This window comes from Rhea americana, unplaced genomic scaffold (genome assembly GCF_003343005.1).
Source record: "Rhea americana isolate MKP2758 unplaced genomic scaffold, rheAme1 scaffold_61, whole genome shotgun sequence".
Taxonomy (NCBI): Eukaryota; Metazoa; Chordata; class Aves; order Rheiformes; family Rheidae; genus Rhea; species Rhea americana.
Genome location: NW_028186768.1, coordinates 32,546 through 42,546, shown reverse-complemented (window position 1 = coordinate 42,546; position 10,001 = coordinate 32,546). Strand labels below are relative to the sequence as shown.

Genomic DNA, 10,001 nt, shown 5'->3' with positions numbered 1-10,001 from the left:
GCTTGGAGACGCCGGGCACCGCTCAGCTGGGTTTGTTTGTTATCCGGCATATTCGCATGCGGGGGATTTGGGGCAAACCCAGCTGCACGACGCGGCGCAGCAGGCGCTAATCCCCTCTCCGGGGGCGGCGGGGGGGCTGCTCCAAACCGCTCCGGGCTCAGCACGGGYGGCCTTTGCCAGCTCCTTCCCCGCTGCAGACCGAGGGCCCGAGCGCAGGCTCTCCCRGAGGCAGAGGGGAACCGAAGCAGCAGCAGCCGTGCCCCGGGCTCAAAGCTCAGAGCGGCGGCAGCAGCCGCTCCCGGAGAGGCTCCGGAGGCTCCTTGCGCCGCCGGAGCCGGGGAGGGAGCCGCGGCAAGCGGGCGGCCACAGCGACGGCGTCCGCTCGGCCCCCCGGACCTCGGCTGCAGCCACCAGCACCGTCTGCTTTCACCGGGTTCAGGCTGCGGTGGCAAGCGCGCGGGCGCCCCGTCGGGGGCCCCTTGGGTGCGGGCAGCAGGACCCTCTCGCATGGAGGGCGTCGGGGGTCTCCGCTGCGGCGGAGCGCGTCCACGCCGGGGGCTCCTTCCTCCGCCTGGAGGCGGGTGCCCACGGCCAGAGTCGGAGGAGCGAGCCTGAATCCCATCCCTAGCGTTTCCGCAGGCTGCTACCACCATCCCGCACCCCGAGACTCGCCGGGTGGGAAGGGAGAGCGGCAAAGCGGATGCCGGCTGGCGAGCGCGAGCCCGGGAGAGTTGGGCTGCGTCGCACGGCCGCTCGCAGCCTGCTTCCCCGTCCCCGGGGCAGCATCGCCGTAGCGGCTTTCCCCAGCCAAGCCGGACAACAGGGAGCTCCGTGTCCTCCCTGGCCTCTCTAGGYGCGGGAGAGCCAGAAGTCCGAGACCTCCAGGGTCAGCAGCTGCCCCGTGGAGATGGACAGTGGGCAAAGAAACCTGCCGAGGGAGTTTGTTGAAGCCCCGGGAAGAGGAACAGCCTCCGCCTGGCGCGCTGCCGAGCAGGGCTAGGGGACGAGCGCAGTGGTCTGAGGCTGGAGCCTTAACGGGGAGCCAAGGAGCTGGGCCAGCACGCGGTCCCTCCTCGCACCGGCACGGCCGCCAGAGGTGGGGCCAGGCCACGGCCTGCCCCGCTCGCAGCCGTGCGCCCTACCGAGCGGCTGGTGGCCCGTAAGCCCTCCAAGACACAGGTCCACCAGCACAACAGGGCGCCCTGGGAGCCCCCCAAGCAGCCCTGGCCCACRGCAGGGCCACGGGCCTCCTCGCAGGCCAGCGAGCACGTGCCGGGACACAAGCAGATCCCGGGCATCCTGGCTGCACGGGGCAACGCGGCGCTGCTGAGGCAGAGCGGCGAGGTGACGGCGAGCTTGGGGCTGGCGCCGGCTCGGAGCTGACCCACGAGCCCAGGAGGAAACACGAGTCCCATACGCTGCGGAAGGAGCGCAGGAACCGCGGGCCGATGCTCGCGGCCCCAGACAGCATCCGGGGACTTGCCGTCCTCAGCTGCCTTCTGGGGACCCTCTCCGGCACGGGCAGCAGCCCAGCCGGTCGGAGACATGACGCCATCGCTCCCCTCTCTCCAGGGGGAGGGAGGGGGCGAATCGCATCCTTCAGGCTCAGGTGCACCAGTGCTGGTAAAAGCTCATTTTGATGCAGAAGGTTCCCTTCGCATGTGTCATTACTATTCATGCCACCACCAGGCTAAACAGAGCCGRGTTAACCCTTGGGAGGAGGGACCGTGGCAGATGCTTCCAGGAGGAGACAGACTTCCTCCTGGAAGMGCGGTTCTGCCCGAGGGATGCGCGTGTCGATAAGCAGCCGGCGCAGGCTCCTGAGCTCCTGCCACCGGTGCTGCGTTTGGGGCAGGCGGCGCAGCAGAGCGGTACGGACAGTTTGCCACAGGCTGATCATCAGCGAGTGGTTTCACCTGCTAAGTAGGRACCACACTCAGCTCTGAGGGAAGAGCCCACGGGGGACGCGGTGCCCAGGCTCCATGGGGACGCGCTGACAGATCCTGCGGCCGTGGGGGGGAAGCTCATCCTGGTAGCAGGACCCGRCCTTCCGCAGTCACATCACCCCCCACCCTCGTGCTTCACCAYGAGCGAGCAGGCACGTGGGGGGATCACCCGTCCCCCAGGGGACACGTCTGCGCCCGTCCCCAGGCGGGCGGCCTCACCGGTCCCCGTGCAAGAGGGAAGCCCTGYGGTCCCGCGGCGGGATCCTGCTTGGTCGCCGCTCGGCTCGTCGCCTCCGGGGCTCGCGCTGCTCCCCGCTCGCCCCAGCGCGTTGCCAGCCCCGTCCCGGCGGGCAGAAGCAGCCCGGGACGGCAGCCCGCCGCCGCCGCGGTGCCAGCGCTCGTGCCGCGGGGCAGTGCCGGGTGGGGGGACACGCGCTGGCGGCGGACAGGGAGGAAGGGCGAGTGCTGGCACATCGCTCCTTCCCGAGCGCCCTCCCGGCTTCGCTCACCGACAGCTCTGCTGCCCTGGCCAGGCCGGTCTCTGCCCCGACGCTGCCTCCCGCCACCCTCCCACGGGGAAAGGGGGAGCCGGGGGGGGTTACAGGGATSGTGATGCCCCTTGAGGAGGGCAGGGACCCCCCTGACACTCTCTCCTCCTCCGTAGTTCTCCAAGGAAAAATACATCCTCGACTCGTCACCCGAGAAGCTGCACAAGGAGCTGGAAGAGGAGCTGAAGCTGAGCAGCGCCGACCTGCGCAGCCACGCTTGGTACCACGGCCGCATCCCGCGGGAGGTGAGGGCAGCAGGACGGGTCGCTTCGGGCTCCGCCGGGTTGGGCCGTTCCCCAGGGGAGCGCCCCGAGGCCGCGCCGAACCGCCGCCCCTCCCCGGGGCCCTCCGCGCCCGTCCGCCGGGGGCGAGACGCGGCCCGAGGCGAGCGGGCCACCGAGCCGRAAGGCCTCCGGCCCCTCGCAGAGGCGCGAGCTAACGCTCCCGAGCTGCGACACCCCCTGCCCAGTCCCCGTACCGCGAGCGCGAGGCCCCGGGAGCGGAGCCGTGCCTGAGCCGCCGTGCCTCGTCCCCGCCAGGTGTCGGAGAGCCTGGTGCAGAGGAACGGGGACTTCCTCATCCGCGACTCGCTCACCAGCCTGGGCGACTACGTGCTGACGTGCCGCTGGCGCAATGAGCCCCTCCACTTCAAGATCAACAAAGTGACAGTGAAGTCCAGCGATGGCCATACCCGCATCCAGTACCTCTTCGAGCAGGAGAGCTTCGACAACGTGCCCGCCCTCGTCCGCTTCTACGTGGGCAACCGCAGGGCCATCTCGGAGCAGAGCGGGGCCATCGTCTACTGCCCCATCAACCGCACCTTCCCGCTGCGCTACCTGGAGGCCAGCTACGGACTCGCCAACGGGAAACATGGGGGGTCCCACAGCCCCACCACCCAGAAAGGGGGGCACATAAAGCGCAGAAGCATCACCATGACGGACGGCCTGACAGCAGACAAAATCACCAGGGCTGAGGGGTGCCCAACCAGGTGAGGACACGGTCACAGCTTAGCTGGGCTGAGGGTCAGCCCCTGCAGAAGGGGCAGAGCCACCAGCTCCACTGGTGCTATGCAGCAACGTAGGGCTTGGGCGTGGGAACTGTGTCACTGCTCGGGCGCAGAAGGACCAGGAGGGAAGAAACTGGTGCCCAGCTGGGCCTGGAGGGTTCTCCAAGGCCAGCCATGCCGAGTTACCAAAGCAGACAKGACTTTAGCATCCTAGGCCATAAGCCAGAGGGTTTTTACAATCACCCAGTCCAGAATTATCAACCTGCTGAAGTGAGGGAGTAGCGTTTTCCCAGGCAGATGCAAGAGCAGAGCCCGTCCCAGCCCCCAAGGAGGCACTCGCTGTGCTACGTTTGAAGGGCCCTTTTAGTCAAGGCCACCAGTTCAGCTRGAGCATTTGCTAGGAGTTACCAAGTGGAGCTGCAGGCTTGCAGAGCTGCACCAGGAGGGGTCTGTGTACCCCACCAGAGCCTCCCATGAGGTAGTCACCAGCCCACCGCTTTCCAAGAGGTTCAGCCAGTCCAAGCACACTGCRCCTCAAGGGCTGTGTTTTCTCAGCTTGCCTGTCGCTAGTGCAAAGTTTTCTTTAGAGCAACCCCCTCCAAGTGCCTGCAGGCTCYGAGTGCCTCTCGGAAACCTTGAAACAGTTTGGGCTTCTCCCAAGCTGGGGAAAGACAYGACCTTCGCATGGCTTTCTTTTGGCAGCCCAGATTGCCCCCTGAAAGGAAGGGGARGGCAGAGAACCCCAAGTGCAGAATCGCGGAGAGGCCAAGCAGGGTCTCCCACACCCGTCCCGTATCCCCRTGCCAGGGACGGCTACGGGAGCAGGCCCTCAGCCTGTCCGTGAATCAAGCTGCTTTCTCACCCCTGCCCCAGCCCTCTCGGTCCAAGGGCAGGGTAAGAGACACAACAGCAGGAGACAGTCAGCCGGTACAGGAGGGAAAAGAAAAACACTCGGGTTTCCGGAGAAGCATACGTATTTCCAGCAGGAGAGCCCAGTTCCATCAGTCTTTCCTCATTGCTCATTTTGCCCCAAACCTCTTATCGCYGTGGCTGCTCCCCACCTCCTCCCACCGCAGGGGCGCAGCGCTCAAGACCCAACACATCCCGGCAGCCCAGGCCTCACCCGCGCCGGGGAGGGCGGCATAACTACCCGCCGGGCCCCCTTGCAACACCCCGCTCGCTCGGCCCGCTGTGGCGACAGCCCCAGCGTCGACTCCCGGGGCTCGCGGCTCCCTCCCCGCGCTCACACTCTGCCCCGCGCCACGCTCGACGCTGCGGGCTGCCTTCGGCAGGGGACGAGCAGGTCACAAGCGTTTGCCGTCTCTCCCAAACTCCGAGCTGCAGCRACACTGCTCGTCTAGCACATCGCACAGGTCTCAGGTGGAAATACAGAGCAGCACACCCGCTACCAGGCAGCGCCTCGGAAAGARGACTGCCCCCAGCTATTTCTTTACTCAGCTCATTTCCCCACAGCAAGCAGGGAGCCCCCCCAGCTCTCCCCCCAGCAGTACCTTTGCCTTGGAGCACCTCCTTCCCTCCTCCTGCTCCCTCAGCCTCCCCCAAGGGCTGGGCTGTCCCTGATTTATACAGGCACGGAGCCCTTCCGCTCCTTCCCCAGCTGCCTGGAGGGGCCGCTCGTTGCTCCAGCTGAACTCGTTACTGGTTCCCCAGCGCGAACAGCCCCCCCAGCCCCGGCTGCCAGCACCGTCAGGGTGTCAGGACCATTCCAAGCCAAACACCAGTTCCTCTCTTGTTGCAGGAGCACTTTGATTCAGAGAACCAGTGTCAGGTCCCACAGCTGCRGCAGCGGGAGGAGGGAGACCCGTGACACCCCCGGGGGAGGTGGAGAGGCCCCCTCGGGGCCTGTCCGGTCCCTCTTCGCAGTGACTAACCMGTCCCATCTCCTCCCACCGTTCCCCAGCGTGTCCCTACCGCACCACAGAGACATCATTCGCAACTGCGCCGTCAGCATGGACCAGATCCAGGACCTCCACTCCCCGATGTCCCCCATCTCCGAGAACCCAGCGTCGCCCGCCTACAGCACGGGTAGGAAGTGCCCCTGCATCCTCCTGGGGGGACGATGGGGATGGAGGTTGGGCAGGACTTGATGTTGGTGTGATGCCAGGGATGTGGGGAGGCAGCTGGAGCTGCCTGGCAAAGAGGAGCCCCAGGGCATGGAGCGCTGGCCTAAATACCCGCTCCGTACAGCTCCCTCGCTCCCTGCTGCTGAAACRCTGTCCAGCTCTTTGCACAGCCAGCTGTCCCGAAAGGGGCTTGACCGGAGCTGCAGCGCCAGCAGTGCWGCTGTGACTTCAGCCAGTCCTCAGCGGCCTCACAGCAGGGACCGTACCCTGTCCTGGGAGCGGCTGCAAGTCCTGTCGCAAGGACCCTTTGGACAGCGGGGCTTTCCCTGAGTGCAGCCTCCCCGGGCTGTCGCATCCCTGGGGCCTGAGCTGGCGCCCCATGAGCGTGCGTATCTCTAAGCTCTGCTAACGGGGTCTCTCCCGCTCCCTGCAGTTACACGGCTAAAGCCACATACCTCCCAAGCGGCCGGGATCGCTCCGGCCTCTCCGGTCATAAGAAGATCCAGCGAGCCCCAGCTGTGCCCAGGAACCAACAGCAAACCTCTGCCAGACCCTGCCCACAGCACCCACTCCACTCCCTGCCACGGGTACGCCCGYGCGTCCCCCTCGCCCTCCGTGAACAGCTACAGCGACCCAGACACGGGGCATTACTGCCAGCTCCACCCCACCTCGCCCATCAACAGAGAACGGCCAGCTCACGACACCAAGCAGCTCCCAGCAAAGAGCTACGTGGAGAGGCTAAAGGTGGAGGAAGGACAGAGAGGGACTGTGGAGAACGGCTCTGGCGAAGCAGAGGCAGGGCAGCGGCTGAAGGGAGAGCTGGACTTCCTGGGCTTTGTGCCCCCCACCATGGAGATGAGCTCGTCCTTCAACCCCGCAGCCTTCCAGTCCCTGCTCATCCCGCTGGAGAACAAGCCCCTGGAGATGGCCGTGCTCAAGAAGGTCAAAGAGCTGCTGGCAGAGGTGGATGCGAAGACGCTCGCCAAACACATCACCAAAGTGGACTGCCAGGTATGGCCGGGGCCAGGCAGGAGGGACGGGCAGCGCTGCCCGCCATTCGCTCCCTCCCTGCCAGGGGCTCAGAAACCCGGAGCCAGGGTTGGCGTGGGACCGCAGCATCCCCCGAGCACCGAGCACCCCTCAGCACAGAGCATCCCAGCACGGCTCTGCCAGCCCTGCATCGGCCCSAGGCAGGCGGAGGCCAGGCTGAGGGCGAAGCCGGGGCCGGGAGGAGGGCAGACCGCCCGAGGCCCCTTTGGCCTCTCCTTAATTAGCAGAGGCCTAATCTGCTCTCCTCTTTCTTGCAGGTCGCTAGGATACTGGGTGTTACTACGGAGATGCAGCGGCTCATGGGGGTGAGCTCCGGCATGGAGCTGCTCACCCTGCCCCACGGCCACCAGCTCCGGCTCGACCTGCTGGAACGGTACGGCCGCGGGGCCCCCGCACACCACGGCCCTGCCAGGCCTGGCGGGGGTCCCGCCGCGCCTCCCGGGATGCAGGAACCCCCGGCGCGGCCGCGGCTGAGCATCCCCRCAGCTCGGAGTCGGACCCGGCCCCTCCGTGCCCCCGTGCTGACTCCCGGTCTCTCCCCRCGGCAGGTTTCACACCATGTCCATCATGATCGCCGTGGACATCCTGGGCTGCACGGGCAGCACGGAGGAGAGGGCAGCCCTGCTGCACAAATCCATCCAGCTGGCCGCCGAGCTCAAGAGCACCATGGGGAACATGTTCAGTTTTGCTGCTGTGATGAACGCGCTGGAAATGACGCAGGTACCGGGACGCTCCGTTCATCCTCCTGGCCCGGGCTCGGCCCCCTTCTCCCAAATCTCCCTGTCCTACGGGCTCCGACACCTTCCCGCCAGGGTCGGAGAGGGGAGAAAATGTCAAGGGAAAGGCGTGGGGCCACATCCGYGGGGGTGTAGGCAGCGAAGGGGAAGAGCTGCCCCTGCTCGGAGCACGCAGCCGCGTCCCGCCGGGATCCGATTGTTTCGAGGCGGTTGGGTGTTTTTGTTCTGCGCCGGGCTCCGTTCCTGGGAGGAAATGAATCTGCCCTCCGGTACAACACAAACCAGTCTCAAGGCCGCGGCGGCGGCAGCAGCAGCAGCAGCGTCTCCGGGCCACGCTGCTCCCTTTGGAAGATGAAAGGAGATTAAMATTCAATTTTAAAAGGAGCCCAGCTGGGAAGTCTTGCTTCCTGCTGGCACGAAGGAGGTGGAGGGGCTGCCCTCTCCCGCTGCCTCCCGGCGGCTCATCCTCCCGGCCGCTGCGGCGCAGGGAAGCTGCCGTCCAGGGCCGTCGAGGCGGGAGAAATACTGAAGCCGGTATCGCGCGGCAGGGACGTGCGAGTCTCCGGCCGAGAGGCTTCCAGGGCTGGTGGGAAGAGGCTGGCGAGGGCACCGGCGCGTAGGCGGCCGGGGAGAGCCGGGGCGGGCGAGGGCCGCGCTGCCCGCCGAGCGCTGCCCGCGCGTCCCGCTTTCAGATCGCGCGGCTGGAGCAGACCTGGATGGCGCTGCGGCAGCGGCACACGGAGGGGGCGATCCTCTACGAGAAGAAGCTCAAGCCGTTCCTGAAAAGCCTGAACGAAGGGAAAGGTAACGGGAGCGACTCCGCCGCCTCTCGCCCGCCTGGTCCCGGCTGCGCGGGGCTGGGACGGGAGCGCTGCAGCYGGCCAGGCTGGGGGGATCGAGCACWGCGCGATCTCCAGCGCCCCATCGCTTCTGGGGTGCAGCTGCACCCGAAAGCCTCTCCGGCAGGGCTGGAGGCAGGTGGGGAGGGAAGCGCGGGCGGCACGGACCAGCCCTCCCGCCTCGCTGGGACACGGGCCAGCCGAGGGGCCGCGGCCGGCGCTCAGGGCGTCTCTCTCCGCAGAAGGGCCGCCGCTGACCAACACCACTTTTCCTCACGTCATGCCCCTCATCGCTCTCCTGGAGCGGGGCGACGCTCTCTCGGAGAGCCCCGAGCCCTGGGAGAACACGGACAACGGCGTGGAGGTGGTCATGGCCCACCTGGAGGCGGCGCGGATGGTGGCTCACCACGGGGGCCTCTACCGCACCAACGCCGAGGTGAAGCTGCAGGGTAAGCGAGCGCGGGGACGGGCCGGCAGCTGCGGCCCGGCGTCCCCCGGGAGCCCCTTCCCCCTCACTGCATCCCCCGGGCAGGTGAGGGAGACGAGGGAGCGTGGGGTTCACGCTGCCCCGGGGGTGCTTCTGCCCCACGCCACGCACCRGCCCGCAGACCGGCTGGTGGGGCCCCGACAAAACCCCCGTCTTCGTCCATGCGTCTGAGCCCAAGCGCGTCGTTGCCGGCCCACCCGAGCTGGGCGCAGCTCCCAGGCCCGTCCCCGGCGCGCCTGGGCCTGACGCGCGTCCTCCGCAGGTTTCCAGAGCAAAGCCGAGCTCCTGGAGATCTTCAGCACCGAGTTCCAGCTGCGGCTGCTCTGGGGCAGCCGCGGGGCCGAGAGCAGCCAGGCCGAGCGCTACGAGAAGTTCGACAAGGTCCTCACGGCGCTGTCCCATAAGCTGGAGCCCGCCGTGCGCTTCAGCGAGCTGTAACCCCCGCCGGGGACGCGAGAGAGACCGGGGCGCCGCGGGGAGCGCCGCGGGCCGTGGCTCCGTCCCCACCGCGGCTGCGGGGAAGGGGCCGGGCGCCCCGCGGGGCCTGGGGAGGCCGAGGGGTGTCCGCGGCGGGCACGGGGCAGCGGGTGGGGGGATGAAGCGGAGGGCGCCTCTGGAAAGGCGTCTCCCACCGGCAGCCACCCCCGCTGCACGGCTCGCCCGGCCGCCCGCGTGGGAGCGGCGGGGCTGGAGAGCGCTGCAGTCCCTGGACGGGATCCGCGTGGGGCCCCTCGCGCTACGCAGCCCCCTGCCCTTTGGTTTCAGCTTTTTCTGGTTTCCGTCTTGGTCAAGGCCTCTGACTCGTGCTTGTAAATACGTTTCCGCGACCGCTTCGTGATGTACAGACTCGCGCAGGACGTTTCGTGTTGTAAATAATTCGGCTCATTCATTTTGTCGTGTAAATACGTGTACAGAGCTCATGGGTTCGGTTCTTACATACAATAAACTTTTATGCTCTTCCTCAAGAGGATGTCCTCTCCTGGAGGGGCAGGTTTAAGGGGGGCGGGAGGGCTGGAGGTGCCCCCCACCACCACCCGGGGCTGGGGGCCGGGAGGAGCGGGCAGACCCCTAGGGCGCTCCCACGGCCCCCCGCACCCCGCGACCCCTGCACAGCCCGGGCCCCGCAGCAGCGGCCGCCCGGGCCGCCGCCCGAGGGCATCGCCACGCCCCCGGCCCTTGGCCACGCCCCCGGCCTTTGGCCACGCCCCCGGCCCTTGGCCACGCCCCGAGCCTTAGCCCCACCCCTGCATTCCGCCCTCCCCCCCGGATTGGCCGCCTTAGCCCCGCCTCCCCAAGCCCTGCCC

The 10,001-nt window shown here is 67.7% G+C and overlaps 1 protein-coding gene across 1 annotated transcript in view; it reads left to right on the top strand.

Annotated features, from left to right (window-relative positions):
- SH2D3C (SH2 domain containing 3C) overlaps positions 1-9,662 on the top strand; it is a 26,288-nt gene extending 16,626 nt beyond the window's left edge. The window contains exons 4-12 of the mRNA XM_085320061.1: positions 2,611-2,739; positions 3,034-3,482; positions 5,422-5,546; positions 6,018-6,595; positions 6,892-7,007; positions 7,183-7,354; positions 8,064-8,175; positions 8,453-8,659; positions 8,960-9,662. Of these exons, the coding sequence (XP_085176187.1) occupies positions 2,611-2,739; positions 3,034-3,482; positions 5,422-5,546; positions 6,018-6,595; positions 6,892-7,007; positions 7,183-7,354; positions 8,064-8,175; positions 8,453-8,659; positions 8,960-9,135 (2,064 nt within the window). The 3' untranslated portion in view covers positions 9,136-9,662. The remainder of the gene's footprint in view (positions 1-2,610; positions 2,740-3,033; positions 3,483-5,421; positions 5,547-6,017; positions 6,596-6,891; positions 7,008-7,182; positions 7,355-8,063; positions 8,176-8,452; positions 8,660-8,959) is intronic.
- Positions 9,663-10,001: the final 339 nt, after the last annotated feature.